Source organism: Thunnus maccoyii, chromosome 4, assembly GCF_910596095.1.
Source record: "Thunnus maccoyii chromosome 4, fThuMac1.1, whole genome shotgun sequence".
Classification (NCBI taxonomy): domain Eukaryota; kingdom Metazoa; phylum Chordata; class Actinopteri; order Scombriformes; family Scombridae; genus Thunnus; species Thunnus maccoyii.
The window spans coordinates 5,965,501-5,986,116 of NC_056536.1; the positions used below are offsets into that span (position 1 = coordinate 5,965,501).

The following is a 20,616-nucleotide window of genomic DNA, read 5'->3' on the forward strand; positions in this document are numbered from 1 at the left end:
TCAAATACAATTCTAATTTACTTTGTGATTTTGTGGTTTCATTCCAATATTTGATATAATTTTCTTTTTGTTTTGAGATGATTTGGTTGGTCCAGATTGTTTTCAGTGCGTGTGGGCAGAGTTTCAGCAGCAGCTGGCTGAAGGGACTCTGATCTTTGTTCAATACATATCCGGTCAAGCTATTAAACGTTAAAACAGCCACTGATACTTTTTAAGAATTTTTAGATATCTTAAATTTGGCTTTGACTAATACAATCATGTATCCTTGTAGATATCTTGAAATACAGTTTCTACTAGTAAGAATGTTATTGTGGATATCTTTGATTACCATTCAGGTAGGAGAGTAGTTCGATTAAATGCTCAAACCAAAACGACTTTCCATAGTGTTTGGTGACTGGCTGAGTAAAGCACGTGGCTTTCTCCCTAGCCAATAGCAGGTCGTGACCATGTACCTGACCAGCGACCACACAGCGGTGTGGTAAACTCTGACTGGTGAAGCTGTGGAGGACAGTCCGGCGTGGCACACATTACCTGCGGCTGTACTGATATCGCAACGGTGTCCTGTTTTTTGGAACGTCACCAAGGATATAGGTGCCCCTCATAAGGTAATATTGTTCGCAGACATACACATTGTGCATGTGAAACCTTTCAGGCGGGACACAAAACTGGAAAAACCTGTTAGCATGAACGTAGATAGCTATTTAGCTGTCACCAGCCGACGATGTACTATGTACAGGTCTGTGGATGAAGTATGATTCATTTACAGTTGTACATGTTGTATAATGAAACATCCTATTTCTGGTGGTATTTCCTAAATTCACTTTCCTAAGACGTGCAATGTCTTGTTCCGTTATCCAACTTTTACAATGAAAATTGAAACAGGAAGTCGAGCGCCGAAAACGGAGAGCTCGCTTTCAAAGTTGCTCGTGTTGACTGCAGCGGTCAATTTAAGAAGAAGCTAACTAAATAAGCAAACAAATAGCCTAAATAATGAATATAATTCATAACGTCTTTTACACACTTTGGAGATGACATTTTCTTAAAGGAAGCGGAAGTAGCCCGAGGATTTTCAAAGTAAACGCACCGAGACGCACTGAGCCGCTGTAGACATTTAATGTTAAGTACCGATAAGTCCAACTTTTTTGTTTGTGGTCTTGTTGTGTGCATGACTTTATCGAGTAAACCTCTCCAACTAAACACCGTTTAAATTGTTCACCTGCCCACCAGCGTAGCTAACTGATAGCTTTAAAGGATAACCAATGCTAGCAATGATAATTGACTTGTGGGTAAACTAGCTAAGTTAGCTGCTGTAGCTAACAAACTGCTGTTGTATACTATCGTTACTTGTTTATTATTATCAGCTGTTTTGCACATCACTTGGCTATTTGCTCATCTAAGTCTGTGGAATGTTTACATTTATGGTAGAAGTGAGTTAGCCGGACCCTCTTCAGTCATATATGTAAGGATCAGAGGTGTTTGACATGCATTTTTGATTTATTAAATTCTAGTGTGGTCTGTGTGTTCACAAATGTGTATACTACCAGCAATGTGTTTGTGCATGCAGACTACAAAGTAAAGAAATGTTCTAAATAATATAATAAATGTCATGTGTCCTATTTGACAAGTGTGGGACCTCCATTGGTAGGCTGATGCATAAACTCACTATGACTGCACCAGGATAACCTGGAAACAGCCAGGGGGAAACTAGCAGCTGGTAAGTAGAGAGCAGAGTAGGTATTAAAAATAGTAGGTTGTTTTGATTCTGGCATATTCAATTTGAAATGAAACAATACATGAAAACTATTTGACACTAAATATTAGGTATCATGACTAAAGTTTGTTTTAATTGGTTAAGTGACCTTTGTTCCACTAAAATTGGTGGACTTCTGTTACAAGTAAAACTAAAGCTGTAATTCCTAGCATGTTCCTCTGCAGATGTCACATCAAAGTCAACAGGAAAGATTGACCTCATAGTCATGGTTTCATTTCAAAGCCAGTGGCTGAAATTACAAGAGAACAAACAACAATGTGTCAATATCAATTTAGTCTTTCTCAAGCATTTTTAGCAGTCCTATTACAGTTGTCAATAGGAAAGATTAGGAAGCTAGTGTGAATAGTGAATAAACCTGGAAAAAATTAAGGCAAAATTCCCTGAAAAGGTTCCAACATATTATGTACTACAGTAGATCCACATATGTAATGCTAAATTGTGCACCAGCAAAGGTTCAATAAGGCAACTGTAATAGGACTGCTAAAAATGCTTGAGAAAGACTAAATTGATATTGACACATTGTTGTTTGTTCTCTTGTAGTTTCAGCCACTGGCTTTGAAATGAAACCATGACTATGAGGTTAATCTTTCCTGTTGACTTTGATGTGACATCTGCAGAGGAACATGCTAGAAATTGTAGCTTTAGTTTTTACTTGTAACTGAAGTCGTCCAATTATAGTGGAACAAAGATCATTTTACCAATTAAAACAAACTTTAGTTGTGATATCTAATATTTGATGTCCAATAGTTTTCATGTATTGTTTCATTTCAAATCAAATATGCCAAAACCAAAACAACCTAAATGTGTCACTGTCTAAATGATGGCCTCTACTCTGCTGTCTATTTACCAACTGCTAGTTTCCCCCTGGCTGTTTCCAGGTTATCCTGGTGCAGTCATAGTGAGTTTATGCATCAGCCTACCAATGGAGGTCCCACACTTGTCAAATAGGACACATGACATTTATTATATTATTTAGAACATTTCTTTACTTTGTAGTCTGCATGCACAAACACATTGCTGGTAGTATACACATTTGTGAACACACAGACCACACTAGAGTTTAATAAATCAAAAATGCATGTCAAACACCTCTGATCCTTACATATATGACTGAAGAGGGTCCAGCTAACTCACTTCTACCATAAATGTAAACATTCCACAGACTTAGATGAGCAAATAGCCAGATGATGTGCAAAACGGCTGACATAACAAACAAGTAACGTTAGCGTACAACAGCAGTTTGTTAGCAAGTTGTTACCAATTTGCATTGCTAGTATTGGTTATCCTCTGAAGCTAACAGTAAGCTACGCTGGTGGGCAGGTGAACAATTTAAACAGCATTTGGTTGGAAAGGTTAACTTGATAAAGTCATGCACACAACAAGACCACAAACACATAAAGTTGGACATACTGGTACTTAACATTAACTGTTTGCAGCGGCTCAGTGCATCTCTGTAACACATGCTGCTTATACTTCGAAAATTAGCTTCCTCTTACATAGGTTTATCTCCAAAATGTGTAAAAGAAGTTATGAATTATGTTCATTATTTAGGCTATTTGTTTATTTATTTACTTAAGCTCTCCTTAAATTGACAGCTGCAGTCAACACGCTTCAAAACGAGCAACTTTTACTTTGAAAGCGAGCTGTCTGTTTCTGGTGCTCAACTTACTGTTTCAATTTTAAGTGTACAAGTTGGATAACGGAACAAGCGGACGCTCTGGCGTGCTGAATTGCGTTCCACGTCTTAGGACAATGAACATAGGAAATACCCCCCAAAATTTGATTTTTCATTATACAACGTGAACAACTGCAAATGCACGGATCACAGGGGTCATAGATTGGATGTTTTATAAACATCCATGAGTCTATGTACAGGGGTGTGCAACATGGTATGCACCTGGTTAAAACACTGGTAGAGTTAGGTAAGTTACAAGCAACACAGTCAGAAGTAATACTTGTTCAATACAATTAAAGTCTTTATGTACTGTTTAATGACATTGTATCATCTTACAGATATGTTCATGTGTGTAATTCTGTTTAATCTTTTGTATGAATCAACTTAAGTTTTGATATTTGCATATTTTAGAGCTGCCTTCTCTGCCTTTATGTAATGTGTTTTGATGAAGTCATGTGCTAAATAAGCGCTACAGGTTTCTACACAAGAAAAACAACAACAACAGTTATTATCAGTATTTCAGTAGTAGTGCCATTAGTTGTATTTTTGTCCCTTAGTTTTTCTAAAAAGTGTGAGTGAGCAGGTTAATTGTTTCTCTTCTTTTACTGACAGATTCTGTAATAAAAAACAGAAAGGTAACCTCACATGCCAAACTCATAATACAGAATTGGAGCCTGCTATGATTCCTAAATTGACTGATAGGGTGTTACTGCTAAACAACAACTATATTTATGTGTCTGATATTTTGTCATGCTATAGAAGGTTTATGTTACTTTAAGGAAATATATCTTCTTGTCTACTTTTTCATTGTGTTATGTCACAAGGTGTGTTCCCTTCCCCTGTGTTTTATTGGACACTTGTACCTCTTTCGCCATGGTCTTTGACTGTTTTATTGTCTCAGGTGAATCAGAATGGCCCAGGGTATACCAGATGAGGCGTTGATGAATACTGCACTAATAAAACACTTAGCAGATGTGGCAAAAGATGCAGCGCTTCTGCAGGGTGTCCTAATGAGGATCCCAGAGAAGCCTAACTCATCAGAGGTGAGATTTTTTTTTTTTTTTTACCTTTATTTAACCAGGAGTAAAAGACTAAAAAGCTCTTTTTCAAGGGTGTTCTGGCCAAGACGGTCAGCAGCACAAATAACACTGTTACAGACATAAAACAAACATAAAGCTAACAATTTTAAAATGAAAACAAAGAACAAATTACAGAATTATAGAATATAAAAAAACATTCATCAACATTCAAATCATCTACAGCCTGCATTTTTTAGCTGACTTACACTGACCATGATTGCCTAATATTAAAGTAGTATTGCTCACCATGAAACATACCAAAGAAGTTTTCTGCATAATTCAGTACACCTTACAAGTGCTGCCTCTCTTATTGTAAAATCTGTTATGGCCTGAAGTCCTATGGATAAAGTGAAGAATTTGTTACTTTGAAACTGCTGTGTCTCTCACATCATAGCTGGTGGGACATTAATTTCAAATTCAAGCTCTGAAGCCATTGTTGTTCGAAATCACTTAACTATATTTTGTGTTCTAGATGAGATCCCAAAATATCCAAAGATACCAAATATGTAAAGCAAAATTTTAGTGAAATTTAGAAAAAAGAACAGAGAAGTACCAAGCAATGTGGCTCATCCTCTAAATGTCCTGTCATATCTGAGTAAAGCTGTAAGGAACATTTACAAGACAGACACTTCTGTCTGAAGGACAAAAAGCCATCACTTAAATAGATACATGAAGCCAGCAATGTTGGGGTATCCCATGAAAAAAGGACGAAAAACATCATTCACCTTCCAGCTAAGAGTCAGATAGCTTGTATTGGCCAGTTTGTTGTTTATGCAACAAAATTACTGCTATCACTCTGAATACACATCTGGCTGTTGAATTGTTGAATGCAGCCATGTTTAGGCATACATACAGTATTCAATAAAAGATGTTGTTTTGCTTTGTTGGAAGCACATGAATATAAACTTGTATTTGTGATTTGAGTGAGTCAGCCACAGCAGAGGGCACGATTCCATACCAGAGTGTTGTTACGCTATTGCTGTTAAAACAGACAAAGTCATGCTAGGAATTTGTTTTGCTTTAGGGCAGGATTTGGGACAGATCTTTGTTAAGCCCCTGTCTGCAATTACAGGAAAACAAATTCTTTCTTTTATTCCTCACATGCCATATCCCGTGCTGTGTTTTTTGGAAAAAAAAAAAAATGTTTTTCAGCTGGTGACCTACGCTCCATTTACACTCTTCCCCACGCCTGTGCCGAAAGCTGTGTTCCTCCAGGCTCTAGCATTGCAAACTCACTACAACACACTGGTGGACAAGATCAGCCAGGATCCAGACTTTCTGCAAGAGGCTCTTGCTAGGTAGGATATGAGCCTATGTGAAGCTCGAACCACACTCCTATCTGTAATTACATTTTGGATATCCATAATAGCACTTCTCCAAGTAAATTGTATTCTCCATTAGTCAAAATGATAATTAAAGATATCCACAATAACATTCTTACTAGTAGGAATTGTATTCAAGATATCTACAACTTTGATTGTACTAGTCAAAAATAAATTTAAGATATCTAAAAATCATTAAAAAGTAACATCTAATAGCTAGACTGAATAACTATTGCAGATATCTGTAATTCAATTCTTCCCAGTCAAAATCAACATTTTAGATATCCACAATGACATTCTTCCTTGGAAAAATGAGGCTTTTGCCATTCATGTGTATTGGGCTTTCAATTTCAGATCCACCATTACAGTTTTGATATCTAGAATGTTTATTCTGGATATCTGCAATAAACTTCTTACTAGGAAAAAACTTCCATTTCAGATATCTACAGTCTAATTCTTACTAGTCATAATTTTAATTTCAGTTATCCAAAATGAAAAACCATATAGTATTATTATTATTATTATTATTATTATTATTATTATTATTATTATTATTATCATTATATTCATAATGTAATTCAAATAATAATAATCCAAAAATACATTTGACTAGTAAAATGTGATTTTTGGATATGTACAACTGCAATTTTACTAGGAAAAACAATTGGGGACATCTGTATAAATATTGCGGATGTCCATAATTGTAATTCTTCCTTTCCAGAATGCAGTTTTAGATATCTGAAATTGCAGTTCATGTAGATCAATGTAGTGGGTGACGTACTGCGAGTTGGGCGGTGCTTGGTTTGGGCTGGTCCATTGTCAAAATAGCAGCCTGGTCAAAAACCTTAATATATTACATTTAAACAGTACACTAAAATATGTTTCTGAAAACATTTGAGTTGAGAGAGAGAGAAAGGCAATGCAGTAACAGAATCCTGAATGTTCATTTTGATTAGGAAGAATTGAATTACGGATATCTGCAATACATATCCAGTCTAGCAATTAAATGTTATGACGGTTTGCCATATGAGCCCACTATATTGATGGACTCCTGTGTAGTTTGGAAATGTGCTTGTTAGGTTATCCTGTGGAGTTGCATGTAGCAGCATTGCATGGCAAGACAAGACTTCCCACAGATCATGTTAATTTTACATTATCTGACTCGATCTATCTTCATATAACGTTTATTAATAGAATTATCAAGTAACATTTTGATTTAAGTGGTTTTCAGGATTTTAACAGAGTGATGTTCTTTGTTTATAGCACCATTGCCGTTGATGATTTCACTGCGAGGTTGTTTAGGATCCACCAACAGATCCTGAAAGAAGGAAGGTGTCAGGTATGTTGGCACATGTGAAAACTTGCTTCTTTTGATCTACATGTGAGTATATTACTGAGCCATGTTGATACTGACATTTTCTCTCTTTTTAAAATAAAGATTATCAGTTGGTTTGGAGCCAGAAACTTTATCTTTCCACAAACAAAAAAATAATAATTAATTTGCACGTAAGAACAATAATAATACAAAAATAATACTAAAGCATCACCCAAAAAATGAAGTAGAAGTAAAGTTTAAAATAACCATCTAGAGAGAATCTTACTAGGACCAAGTATTTGATTGTTTATAGTCATTATGTTGCAGATTTTCAACAATATTTCTGTACTTGATGTTCATAAAATACAGTTCTACTGTTAGTTTAAATGGAGGATATACAGAATAGATATATGTACGTTTGATAGCATGTCTTATGGTTTAAGGTGTAAAGTTATATTAATGGGGATTCTTTGCCTATTTGCTTAGTCTATTATGTTGGGTATCAATCGGTCCGACTACATGCTGGACCAGAGAGAGGACGGGTCCTCATCACTGAAGCAGATAGAGATCAACACCTTTGCTGCTAGTTTTGGAGGTCTCTCGTCACACACGCCAGATGTACACCGGTAAGTCAGTCATAAGTATATCACTTACAGACTGTTTCATTTGTACGGTTTTGTGATGAAAATGAATAAATTTAATAGTGTACCTGAAATTCATTGACATTTTCATAATTGTCATATAAAAGTGTGTCATCTCTCGGTGATCAGATTTTTTTTTCACTCAAAATGGGTTACCTACCAGGGCTTAACAGAAACAGTAACCCATTTTCCCCAGGCAGTCAGAATTGATCCACTGTCATCCATTTCATGCAGTTTGGTTGTCTGTTCAGACAGCTTCTTTTCCTGTATATCAAAAAAAAAAAAACCCAAACCACATATTATCTCTGTCACCCTCTGTGTAAAATCTTTTGCCAAAACAGATGACAGTGTGTTGTTGCTTTAATTGAGATGGAGAAAGAAATGACAGGGAGTGAAAGTAAGCGTGGCTGGCAGGCAGTAATAAACCATTTGCACTGATTTAAGATTGCCATAAATATTCTTCATCTTGCTCAACAGACACATCCTCAAGGTGGCAGGCTGGCAGGAGAAGAGCCAGTGCATCCCAGACAACAGCCCTGCAGCTGGTCAGGCCAGGGCTGTTGCCAAGGCCTGGGAGCTCTATGGATCAAAGAGGTAGGAACTAAGTACATCCATTGAATCACATCTTGTGAAACTACATGTCATTGCCTAATGGATTTTCGTACTTTACTCACTCATTGTTCAATTGACTTACTTCAACTTACAAAGAGTCTGGGGTAAAAGGCCTTGTCGGTGGAGCTGTGTATTGAAACAATGCTTCTGAAATACCAGCTGATTGATACCAGTACCATAAATTAATAGTGAATGGAAACCATTAAGTTTGTCCAGTAGATCAAGATTTGTGCTACTGGTGTTGGTAATGCTCTACTCCTTTCCATCAATAGTATCAATAATGATTGATACTATTGATGGAAAAAAGCCTCCGAACAATTGCCAGTGAGACCTGAGGACTATCAAAAGTAACCAAATATCCAGAATAATTTTTTAAGATAGTGGTGAGCGTGTTTTACAGGAGCACTTGTTGTCATTACAGAGCAGTTGTCATGTTTTTGGTGGAAGAGAGTCAAAGGAACATCTTTGATCAGCGATTCATTGAGAATGAACTATGGAAGAGGTAAGAAGTGATTGCTGAAGAGCTGTTTTTGAATAAGTAAGGTTTTCCCCAGTAGCCTTAATCAACATTATATTTGATATGAAACTTAAAGTAATGCAATGTTAATAGAAAACATGTCCAAACCTAACTTTAATGCCCAGTGTCTCCCTGATGCCCCCTGGCCAACTGGAATATGCTGATGTCTGTTTTTGCAGTGGGCTCTATGTGAACTGCGTCTCGATTCACATATTTAGCTTCCATTACCTTATAGTGTCTCCCCCTACATTTATAACAGTGTAAAAGATTTGTTCTGTTTCTCAGGTTGAAACTGACATTCAAGATGTTGACCTGTATTGTGAATGGTGTGAAAAGTGGAGCTTTTTATATGCTGCACACATGTCATGTGTTTCAGGGACATTCCCACAGTAAGAAAACGGTTTGACGATGTCTATAAAAGAGGGTCCCTTGATCAGGACAAGAGGCTGTTTGTGTAAGTCTGTTTTTGTCTGTTAGATGTAAATTAATAAATTGTATAAACTTTATACATTCATACATTAAAAACTATATGTTCATTAGTTGTACTTACTGATCATCGATGCTACTACTTTTTTCAGTGATGGCCAAGAGGTTGCAGTGGTGTACTACAGGAATGGCTACATGCCTGAGAACTACATTTCTGGAGAGGTCTTAACTATTTTCTTTATTCCTAGTTCTAATCGTTTTATATGCTGACTCTGTGAAGTGCAGTTAAGATGGAAAATTGTGGGGTGTTTTTTCTCATTTTATTCTGACTCTAAAAGTCCAGGTAACTGTAACTTGGTGTCCAAGCCTTAAAAGCATGTCAACACAGGTTTCTAAGTTCCTCAGTACAAACCAGTTTCCTCATATTTTTAGCAGCTTTCAAAATCCACTTTGTGGCTTTGTGGTACTCCACTTCATTCTTCTGTCAGCTTGGGGGTCACATGCTGCCTTCACCCCGGTCAAAGACAGATATGCAATGCATCAAACACCCTAAATGCTGTGCAGACCCACTTTTGAGTTTAGAAAACTTTGTGTGTGTGACAATATGTGAAACTTGAAATATCTAGCTAACCAACTGTAATAAACTCACAGATGAGATTCCAAAGATGATGTACATGGTCACTGAAATGTGAACACCATTTTAATGTTTGTTTCTCTCACATATGAATGGATTGCTGATGTGTTAAACATGAAGTAGAAATTAATTGGAACTATCTTTATGATTCAATTGCATCTTATTGTATGACATCCAACCATCCTGCATTATAATGTACTTAGACAGACCTGAATCCAGTTGTATTCAATTAGTGGCTGTTGGTTAAAATAAATGGGGTGTATCAGAATCCTTGCCAGAGGGAGAGAAACACATCTGTGTTTTTTTTATTCGTAGACTTGGGATACTCGTCTTCTGATGGAGCGCTCTCTGGCTGTGAAATGTCCAGATATCAGCACTCACCTGGCTGGAACCAAGAAGGTCCAACAGGTGCTCGCCAGACCTGGAGTTCTGGAGAAGTTCTTCCCCAACCAACCCGAAGTAGTGGAACAGATCAGAGCAACGTTCGCTGGTCTCTACTCTCTAGACATGGTGAGAGAATGATGCATATAATATTGTGGAATTGTATAAGCCACATGTGACTACATCACACATATGAAAATGGAGTCACTGACGGGAATCTAGGTCTATGTGTATATTCTGTTGGACTAAACAAGGCAAGTATACACAGAGGGGAGCAGAAAAGTATTTTCAAAGCTGCAAGTATTTGTAGATGAAATAGAAGTAATTCATTCTTTGACAAAACTGTCTCAGCCATCTTGTAATGGCCACGTTAACCTACAACAGGACTGCACCTTTTTGCACTGAAAATGATTTCTGTGTCACTGCAAAGACATTGGGACTCCTGCCAAGAACATTATCATATTCTTATCCTAAAACTCTCTTTTTGGCTGGACCGGCTACAGACCAGCCCTATAACCGCAGTTGTTCATGAGTGACTGAGTGAGTGATGAAGTTACACCATTGGTTTGCCAACAGTGTATTAGAGTTTCCCCATTGGCCGTTACTCTATCAAAATGAATTGGCACAAGATGATGGAAGCGGAGGACAGCAGCACAATGCAGAGTGACTGTGTCCTGCTCCGAGCTCTGACGCTCTCAGCTACGCTGTTAAATGCAGAGAAGTCAGCTGAACTCCTGTTTAAACAGACACATACCAGTGTCTCTACCATATCCTCCACTACTAGCCGGTTTGATCGACATTCTGGCTGGCAGCGCTGTCAGCAGCCGGCAGGAGAGATGCTCTGCGGTGTGTCTGGATTTTATAACTGAACTAATACCAGAACGCAAGGTTTTTTCTCTGATGTTCTCACATCAGAAACGATTAACAACCGCACTAAAACATATATGATATGAGTGGAAAGTATTGTTCTTGCAACTGTATTTATAACCTTTCTTTTCTGACTCAAACGTTGCTTAACCATGTCATGTGATATGCTACTTCAGTACACTTTAACAACAAATATTACTGGGACCACTACAGAAAATTGCGGATGAACATTTAATATCCAGGAATTCACATTATAGACACTACAACTGACTATCCCTGTAACTAACTGGCCACAGTTTCACACATTGACCATACACGGCCATACACGGTTAATTTCCCCTTCATCTTGTTTCTGTGATGTTTACTTGTATGTGTGTTCCAAGTCGGATTCAACGAACTCTCATAACTGCCCGAACTTTTTGTGAATTGCTCATTTCAGCCTGATCAATGTCACCTGTTCATGAGGAGATGCGCGTTGATGAGATCTGGTCATTAGCATAATCAACACCCCTAAAATGTCCATATAAGGCTACATGTTCCGCTTTGTTTGTGGGCGTGTTTTGTTCACAAAAATGTGACCAGAGTAAAAGCAAGAATTTCACACTGCAGTTTCAATTCCTGTTCCTCCGAAATGGGGACCCAAAGCAATTAGAAAATATTAAAACAGCAACATGTCATCAGAGCACCTCTGTAGTGTGACAGAAATAAAGAGTACTTCGACATGAAGTTAGATGCTAAAAACATCTTTCTAAAGAAAAGTGCTCATGATGATAGGCGGTCAAGGGATGGCAGTCACAGACATATTTGAGGAGAGAATATTCTAGCCTACAGTAGGTGATGTAATATTGTCAGTTACAACAGAAGATGATATTGGACAGACACCTGCAAAGTGAGGCAGCTATTGAAGTGACAGAAGTTTCCTAACAACTGCTGAAATGTGTAAGTTGCTGAGCCAAAATATGTCAATAAAAATAAAATCTAAACACCATCTCAGTAAATTGGCAGCCGAGATGATGATGATGATGATAATCATATATTTCATTTTAGTTGATTTTGGTGTCATATTTTAACTCCAAATTCATTATGATTTTATGTCAAACAGCTGTTTATCCCCTTGTAAAGCAAGGCAGACTTGTAAAGTCTGTTCATGAACGCTACAACAGGTCCGGACTGCTTGTAAATTCCATTCGTACCGAAGTATGAGAAAATTGATGAATGCCACAAATTCTTGTAAATCACTCATACATGCCTCTGAAAGACTCAGTGAAATGAAAAATGCATTTTCCCACGTTTAATCCTGTGTCCATGTGTTAATTGTTAATTTGTTTCTTGTTATATGCCAGATATATGTCAAAAAATCAGTGTCAGATTATTTTTAAATCAAAATCCCTGTAAAATAGTTTCAAATGTTTGATTCATCCTGCACTTGGGTGTTTACAAAAGTTCATCCAATGAAACGTGACATTGGGTGAGTAGCTAGCCACACCGGTCAGATAAAACTGCACTTCTCCATTTGTGGGTCGAAGTGGCTAACAGACCAATATAGAGAGATGTTTGTTTAGATATCAGTGGGCAAAAACTTTTTCATTTCCAAAACAATGTGGCTGAGGTCTAATTCATTCATCTCTTCCTGGTCCTCCTCCTGATCTAACAACAGGTGAGTGAGGTATGTGTGGATCCAACAGTCCTCTGTAGCTCCGTTTCTCCCTGTATCGCAGAAAACTCCAAGCCCCACCCACTTTTTAGCAGTCCAATCAAATGCAACTTCCATTTCACTGGGACCGAAAGAACAAATCTGTTTGTACGAGCGGTTCTTGCATGAGGCTCAGTGTGGTAGTAAGAGCAGACTGCATGATGACATCACACACTGATGAGACATCAACCTAATGTCGATTGGGCCAGTTATATTGCAAAAATATTTTCACATCAACAGAAAATGTAAAAGTCAGATTGTTGCATTCTTCTAATATGTCCTGGAATGTTTTATTTACTTGTTTTATTTCTTTGTTGTTGTTGTCTTCAGGGCCCAGAGGGAGACAAAACAGTAGAAATGGCTTTGGCAGCACCAGACCAGTTTGTCCTGAAGCCTCAGCGAGAGGGAGGAGGTACAGTAATAGAAAAATATTTTATAAATTTCCCCTTGCAGCAAATCCTGCAACCACTGCAAAATCACCATTTCTTAAAGCAGGAGAGTTTGGAGTGTCACTACCTCCATGGCAGTAAATGAAAGTTTTCAAGGTTGTTTGAAGGGTACACATACAGTATGAAAGCTATCAGTCCCAACAAGTTATTAGTTTTTGCCGACAGTCAGTCACAGAGCTGTCTGAGTCCAGATCAATTTTCAAATCATTCGAGACAAACCAGCGCCGTTTGTCAGATCAAGTCTCGGGTCACGTCACAAGTCCAGAGCCAATTATGTGTGTTACTTCTGATTAAAGCAGTTGTATAAATTGTGAAAACTGAATACTGTTTTTTTTTTTTTCCCTTTCACTCATTTGTCTCAGTGTCTTACATGGTAAATGCTCACAGAAGCCTCTATACCATTACTCCATCTAGTATTTGTTGCTCTTGGAGTTTACTATTGCAGGTCAAAACAAGTTAAATCATAAGGTATTGGAGTCTTAAACAAGTCCAACTCAAGCCTCAAGTCCTGGTTGTTTTATATTCGGACTCATGTCTGAGTCTTAAGGCCACAGATCCAGTCAGTCATACAAAAATATTCCAGCTAGTAACTTGTATTTATTTCAGCAAGTTGAAGTTCTTGTGTGTAACATTTCTCTGCCTTACAAAATACTAAACTAGAGAAAGTTAAAGTCAGGTTCTTCAGTGTTTTTCCTAACTTCATTGTACTATTGTTTTCCTAGGTAACAACATCTATGGATCAGAGATCTGCCAGGTACTGGAGGGAGTGAAGGAGAGTACAGAGAGGACAGCCTATATTCTGATGGATAAAATCCATCCTGCCCCTGCACAGAACTACCTGCTGAGACAAGACGCTCCCCTCGAAATCACTAACTGTCTCAGTGAACTGGGTGCGTTTGGAGTGTATGTCAGGTCAGTAATCACTATTGGTATAAAATGTATTTTGTACATGGCTTTTGTGTTAGATGACATCTTTTGATAAAACTTGTTTTGCTTTTAGGACTAGTTTGTTCATTTCAGCTGAAGCTGTTGCTAAGTAATTCAGAACTGCACTGCAAGGAGATTGAGTGTAATTCCAGATTTATTAAAGGATACGTGTAGAATTATGAAGTCTATCTTGATTTTATACACACTGCCAATAAGCACAGAGAGGGTCTTGGTCCCTGTAATCCTTCCTCTCTGCAGGATTAACTCCTGCACATCCCTAATCTAATGCAATGTCCCAAATATCTGATCATTTAATTTATGCAGATATTTTACTAAGGTACAGCTTTTTTGCATAATTTCCTCTTTCTGTTAGTGGGGACTATGTTCATTGATGTGCTTTGATGTAAATATACTTGTTGGTGTAGACTTTGTTCCCAGAACCAGCAGGCTAGGAAGACTGTGTTTACGATTCAGAACAATCTGTGACATTATGAGACACTCCTGAATGATTTAAAGAGAAACCAACAGTGGACATATTAACTGTAAGACATTTTATCTTTAAAGTTGCACTAATCTTTTTTTTTTTATTAACAATGAATCAAATTAGTAAGTGTAATGGTAAAGGAGCCAGTTGTAGTAGCATTATGACCTGACTCTGCATTTCCCCTCAGCTCTGTGGAGCTTTGTAACATTTTTAAGTTTATTGTTTTGGTTTTGCAGCTCACAACTTAACTGTTTTGGTTCAGTCTCACAGCTCTCATCATCCTTTTTTTTTTAACTGCAACAGGCAGCTGTTTTCAGCAAACAAGTTCTGATTTATGCTACCAGTCCAGCACTAAAATCAGATGGTTGCCAGAATCAGAACTCCAAATATGTTGCTCTGTGTCTGTGGCATAAATGTGCAATTGTTTTTTTAACGTGTTCGTGGCATCATCTTAAAAAGGTGTTACTATGTCAGTGTTGTGTGTACAGCTTGTTTTGCTTCCACCAAGAAGCCATAAAATAAATAATTACTGTTTTGAGTGAAAACTAACAACTGACCAATAATCATATTTGGGAGAAGGCATCTACAATAGTATCAGACTGGAGGGTGCACACGTTAAGCTTGCCGTATATGGGGCCAGAACAGCAACAGTTAAATTTGGCATTGAAAATAAAATTTGGCCTTGAAAACAAAAACCTGAACTGAAAAAGGAAACATTGGCATTGAAACACTGGGAAAAGTTGTATTGATACTGAAACAAGTATTGACACTGAAAAAAAGTTCCAATCTTATTATCTTATTTTATTTTGATATTTTTTGCAGTATGATGCGTTTTTCAATGTGACTTCAGATTTTTTCTTCATGTCTGTTTTTTTTCAGTGACAGTTTTTTCTACACTGTCAGGTTTTTCAGTGTCACTGGTTGGCATTTTCAACTTTCTGTCACCATTTTGGCTTAGGCAGGAGGGGTTTGAGTGAGAGACTACATTACCCAGTATGCCTTGCAGTCCAACAAAGATACCCGAGGGTGATGGCAGAGATTTTGAGCCAGACTGTTGTAATTTTCGCTCTAGGACTGTTAATATGTCACTTTATTAAGATTTAATATTTTTTCAGGCGAGAAAGTAACCATGTAGATTCCCAACGTGTGGTCAGTTTATCCAAGTAACTCCTGTTTGTAAATCTGAAGATTGACAGAAAAACACGTCATAATGGAAAAAAATATCAAAATAAAACAAGATAATAAAATTGTGAGATTGTAATTTGTTTAATGCCTGTGTTTTATTTTTCAGTGGAAGTTTTTTCAGTGCCAAGACAGTGTCAATGCAACTTTTTCCAATACAAGAGTTTCAATGCCAATGTTTCCTTTTTCAGTCCAGGTTTTATTTTCAATGCCAAAATTTAACTTTCACTGTTCAAGCCCCGTAACCATATTGCTTGTATTTAATTCTGTCCAGTTTCTATGAAATAGTTTAATAATAATTTACTGGTTCTAACTGTCATTTCTCTCCTTATAGGCAGGGTAAAGACATGGTGATGAATGAGTGTGTTGGTCATCTGCTAAGAACCAAGAGTTCAGAACAGGCAGATGGTGGTGTAGCAGCAGGAGTGGCTGTGCTGGACAATCCTCTCCTTGTCTGAAAATCAACACTCCTACCTGCTGGGCTTCAACAAAAAACCAAATGCACAGAACGACAACAGTGAAATCAAGATTTAATGTTTGAATCACACTAAGTAACAGTACTGGCTGCTACAGCATTCAAATCAATGATGAGCAAATTTGTTTTATACAAGAAAGGTGGGGTATAAGTGCTATCAGTGTAGGCCCACGAATTGCTCACAACCTCCATTCTCTGTGGTGAAACTGCTGCTATTTGAAGTGATGTAGTAGACTAATATCTTTTAAATTATTTCTAATGTAAAACAAAATTCAGAGGAGCAACTTCTCACTACCATTGGAATAACTGGTCCACCTTAAAGGACTAGTGTGTAGGACTTAGTGGCGTCTAGTGCTGAGGTTGTAGATTGCAACCAACTGAATACACCTCCCCCTCACCCGCCTCTTCAAAGCATGTAGGAGAAACTACGGTGGCCGCAAAAAACGCGAAAGGCCCTCTCCAGTGCCAGTGTTTAGTTTGTCCGTTCTGGGCTACTGTAGAAACATGTCAGGCTCCATGGAAGAGGACCTACTCTCTATGTAGATGTAAAGGGCTCATTCTAAAGTAACGAAAACACAGTTCTTATTTTCCGGTGATAATACACTAATTAAAACATACTTATGAATATTATATTCCATTTCTGCTAATAGATCCCCCTAAATCTTACACACAGGTCCTTTTTAAAGGTCATTCCACCTTAAGTGAGTCTAACTTCGGGGCTAACCCCTTTCACTTCAGCTGGGTGGCAAGCAACAGCATCTCTCTTGAATGTCAGCTTGGCATTTATTCACTGACAAATAGCCTAAACTGTACAAACACTGCACTGTTACATTTACAGCTATACTGCTAGCTTCATGCTCACCGTTACACACACTATCTCTCTCTCTCTCTCTCTCTCTCTACGGCACACTCACTACACATACAACACTGGAGCTACACTATTTGTATAACACATTTTAGATTTTCCAATGCTTAGGCCTGGCAGGGAGTCAACTTAGGCCCGGCAGGCTGCCAGGCTTGCAAAACACTGACGTAAACCCTGTCAGTGGTTCCAAAAGGGTTAATGAGGACCATGTTGTTTTTGACAATGTGATGACTCTGTTCATAATGGCACAAAATGGAGTGCTGTTCTCAAATACATACTTAAGAGCAAGATATACAGTAGCATTGTCAAAAAAACATTAACAAATGTAGTCAGTGATTAAAAAACTTAATTTAACATAATAAATGTTCAGTTCAGAGACATGTTTAAAAATGTATTTTCAATAAATGCTAGGGTCTCCATTTACCTCAATGAAGAGAAGACCAGTTCTCTCTTAGATGCAAGCTGTGAGGCGTTATTATTTCTAATTTGTCCATTTTTAAAAGTATATCTTGTAATATTATAATGAAAAGCCTCACTATTAACAACTTCAGGGGCACAATCACTTGTCTTTGCTGGAGCGTTTTTAATTGGGTGCACTCTGTGTGCAGTAGGTGTTGCCTTTGCATTTGCAGCATACAAAACATTAGAAACATGGCTGTCTTGTGGGACTCCTGTGTTACCACATTTTAGGTTTTCATGTCACCACAGCAGTGAGAGCACTCTGTGTCACTGGCAGGCGTTACAGATACACTGCACATACATCATTCTGCACAGTGAAGCTCAAACATCCAACTGAAGGAACAAGAAGAAAAACATATTTTTGAGTGGGGGGGACCATAAGTTTCATTTAGATTCTCAAGATTTACTGCAGTGCTTTCACTTTTTTCATTGGATTGGTTCTGTGTGTTTAAAAAAATTAACTCTTTAAACATCTGGTATTTGCGGTTCATCTTTTGTTTTACAATTTTTATGACTTGCTGAGTATTGCTTGATTTTATGATTAAGACAGACAACTAATGTAAACAGTATTTTATACAGATACTGTGACATTTTGCTGTGATTTCTCAACCCTGGAATACATTAACAAAAACTGGCTAAAATGACGCCAAATACTTTTAGTAATTATCGCCAATAATTGTAATTTCCTCTTCAGATTTATGAACATAATGAATCAAATAATGCATTTCCTGAACAGTTAATTGAATCAGTGCATAGAATATATCATTCTTTTCCCTCAACACTAGTGTGGTGAAGCCAGTGTGTCTGAAGAAGATATCATTAGGTTTAACAGTGCATTGAAAGAAACAGTAGTAAGGGATCTTACACCCCACTAGGACGTAATCTAAGGTTAACACTGTGATTGTAGAATACAGCAACAATCTGAAGATATGGTGAAGGACAATGAAGAACCATGTCACTCCCTACAGAAAAAAAAACTTTGCTCACCATGCTCAATCAAAAATATTAAAAATAAATTTAAAAAAATGTGTCTGTAATACTGTATTTTCTCTCTACTTGTTTAATTTAATATAGCAGATTAATTAAAACATAGACAGAAATTGTTATTTAAAGTAATAGTTTTACATTTTAGGATATGTACTTATTCATGCAGAGTTAGATGAGAGGACTGATACCACTCTCATGTCTATACACTAAATCAGATGCTACAACCAGGAGACGATTAGCTTAATTTAGCATAAAGACTGGAAAGGGGGAGAATTAGTTTTCCTGGCTGTCTAAAAGTAAAAGAATCTACCTACTAATACTCTACAGCTTTGTATAATCCATACAAGAAACAAAGGGTAAAAATGAGATATTGGCTTTAGAGGTGCTAGCATGCAGATTTATTTAACCTTTGGACAGTCAGGCTAATGTTTTCTCCATGCATCCAGTCTTTATGGCAGGCTAAGCTAAGCATCCTCTGGCTCCAGCGTCACATTTAGCGTACATGTAGTTAGCATTTGCTTATTGGCAGTACACACAAAGTACAGCTGAGGCTTATGGGATTGTCATTAGTTTTGCAGGTATATGGTTGTAAAATAAAATATTGGACAAATAAAAATTGAGATGAAAAGTCAGGGGGTCACCAAAGTTAATAAAATTCATGCGATGGAGACCACAAATGTCTGAACAAAGTTTTATGGCAATCTATCCAGTAGTTGAGATATTTCAGTCTGGGCCAAAGTGATGGACTGACTGAAAGACTGGCATTGCTATCCATATAGTGAAAAACATGCATCAAAAGATGGCTGGACTGAGAAATACATGTTCATTTTGCCTCAGGGAAGTATGAGACCGTTGTGCTTGAATTGCAATCAAACATATCTATCTATCTATCTTAATAATATTATATATATAATATTAGTGTATGTATATGTATGTATGTATGTATGTATATTCTCAGAATTCCGCTTTCAGAGCTACTTATTAATTATTAAGTTATTACTAAAATTAATAATAATTGAATGCAGAGGCAGTCATGTAATATGATAAGCAGATATCTGAATACACCCTTATTGTTATTTTGACTTTATTACTTACCAGTATACTACTTTGTATATTTCAGTTTTAATAAATTGTATAATAGTTGTACACTTGAATGTCTACTTGCCATTATTTTTCCTAGAATTCTGCTTTCAGAGCTAGTTATTGATTATTAAGTTATTACTAAAACCAATAATAATCGAATGCAGAGGCTATTATGTAATATGATAACAAGTAGATACATTTATATAGTCTTACATTTACAACCAGCCCTTGGAAGGCTACCATAATGCTGATGTGGCCCGGGATGAAATTGACACCCCTGCTTTAGAATAAATCATTACTCATAATTAAGTCACAATTCCACTATGACATGTGTTTCTTAAATACCTCCCAGATGATACTTGATTTTCACCAGGTAGAGAATTGTTACACTGGAGTTGAAAACATTTGATCAATATCAGCAGGATGTACTTATTATCAAGTCTGCGTTGGTTAGAATGTGTATTCCTCATCAATATCAACTCAGAATTCTTGTGTTTTGGTGGTCTCAGTGCTGTTCTTTAACATCAGCTTAATTGCCAAGAAGTATTGATACTTAGATATGATGGGGATTGAAAATAAAAATTTCCTGAATTCTGCTTTAGGGGAAATGCTCTTAAGAAGCAAGGTCAATATAGTCATAGTCATCAGTTAGATATATATCATAGATCATTGAATGGATAATTATGACATTAAAAATTATGCTCAGAGTAATAGGTTTATTTCACACGTTCATTGATGTAAAGGTCTGACTGTTGAGGACTTTTACTGTTTG

General features: G+C 37.1%; 1 protein-coding gene across 3 annotated transcripts; it reads left to right on the forward strand.

The window, feature by feature from the left end:
- Positions 1 to 452: 452 nt before the first annotated feature.
- gss (glutathione synthetase) lies at positions 453 to 19,907 on the forward strand. 3 transcript variants are annotated; one of them, XM_042409798.1, is made up of 13 exons: positions 453 to 605; positions 4,348 to 4,489; positions 5,678 to 5,823; positions 7,111 to 7,186; positions 7,649 to 7,788; positions 8,281 to 8,397; positions 8,837 to 8,917; positions 9,309 to 9,386; positions 9,511 to 9,580; positions 10,308 to 10,502; positions 13,264 to 13,345; positions 14,105 to 14,294; positions 14,383 to 14,485. In XM_042409798.1, the coding sequence occupies exons 2-13, from the start codon at positions 4,358 to 4,360 to the stop codon at positions 14,420 to 14,422; spliced, it is 1,347 nt and encodes a 448-aa protein (XP_042265732.1). In that variant the 5' UTR covers positions 453 to 605; positions 4,348 to 4,357; the 3' UTR covers positions 14,423 to 14,485. The 3 variants fall into 3 exon arrangements, with proteins under 3 accessions (XP_042265732.1, XP_042265730.1, XP_042265731.1); XM_042409796.1 differs by lacking the exon at positions 14,383 to 14,485 and adding an exon at positions 16,310 to 19,907 and having other exon boundaries at positions 454 to 605; XM_042409797.1 differs by lacking the exons at positions 453 to 605; positions 14,383 to 14,485 and adding exons at positions 3,199 to 3,693; positions 16,310 to 19,907.
- The last annotated feature ends 709 nt before the right edge of the window (positions 19,908 to 20,616 follow it).

Coding starts and splice junctions, on each gene's coding strand:
- gss (XM_042409796.1), top strand. CDS start 4,358: ATGGCCCAGGGTATACCAGATGAGGCGTTGATGAATACTGCACTAATA. Junction 7,187..7,648: donor TGAAAGAAGGAAGGTGTCAG/GTATGTTGGCAC, acceptor CTATTTGCTTAG/TCTATTATGTTGGGTATCAA. Junction 10,503..13,263: donor GTCTCTACTCTCTAGACATG/GTGAGAGAATGA, acceptor TGTTGTCTTCAG/GGCCCAGAGGGAGACAAAAC.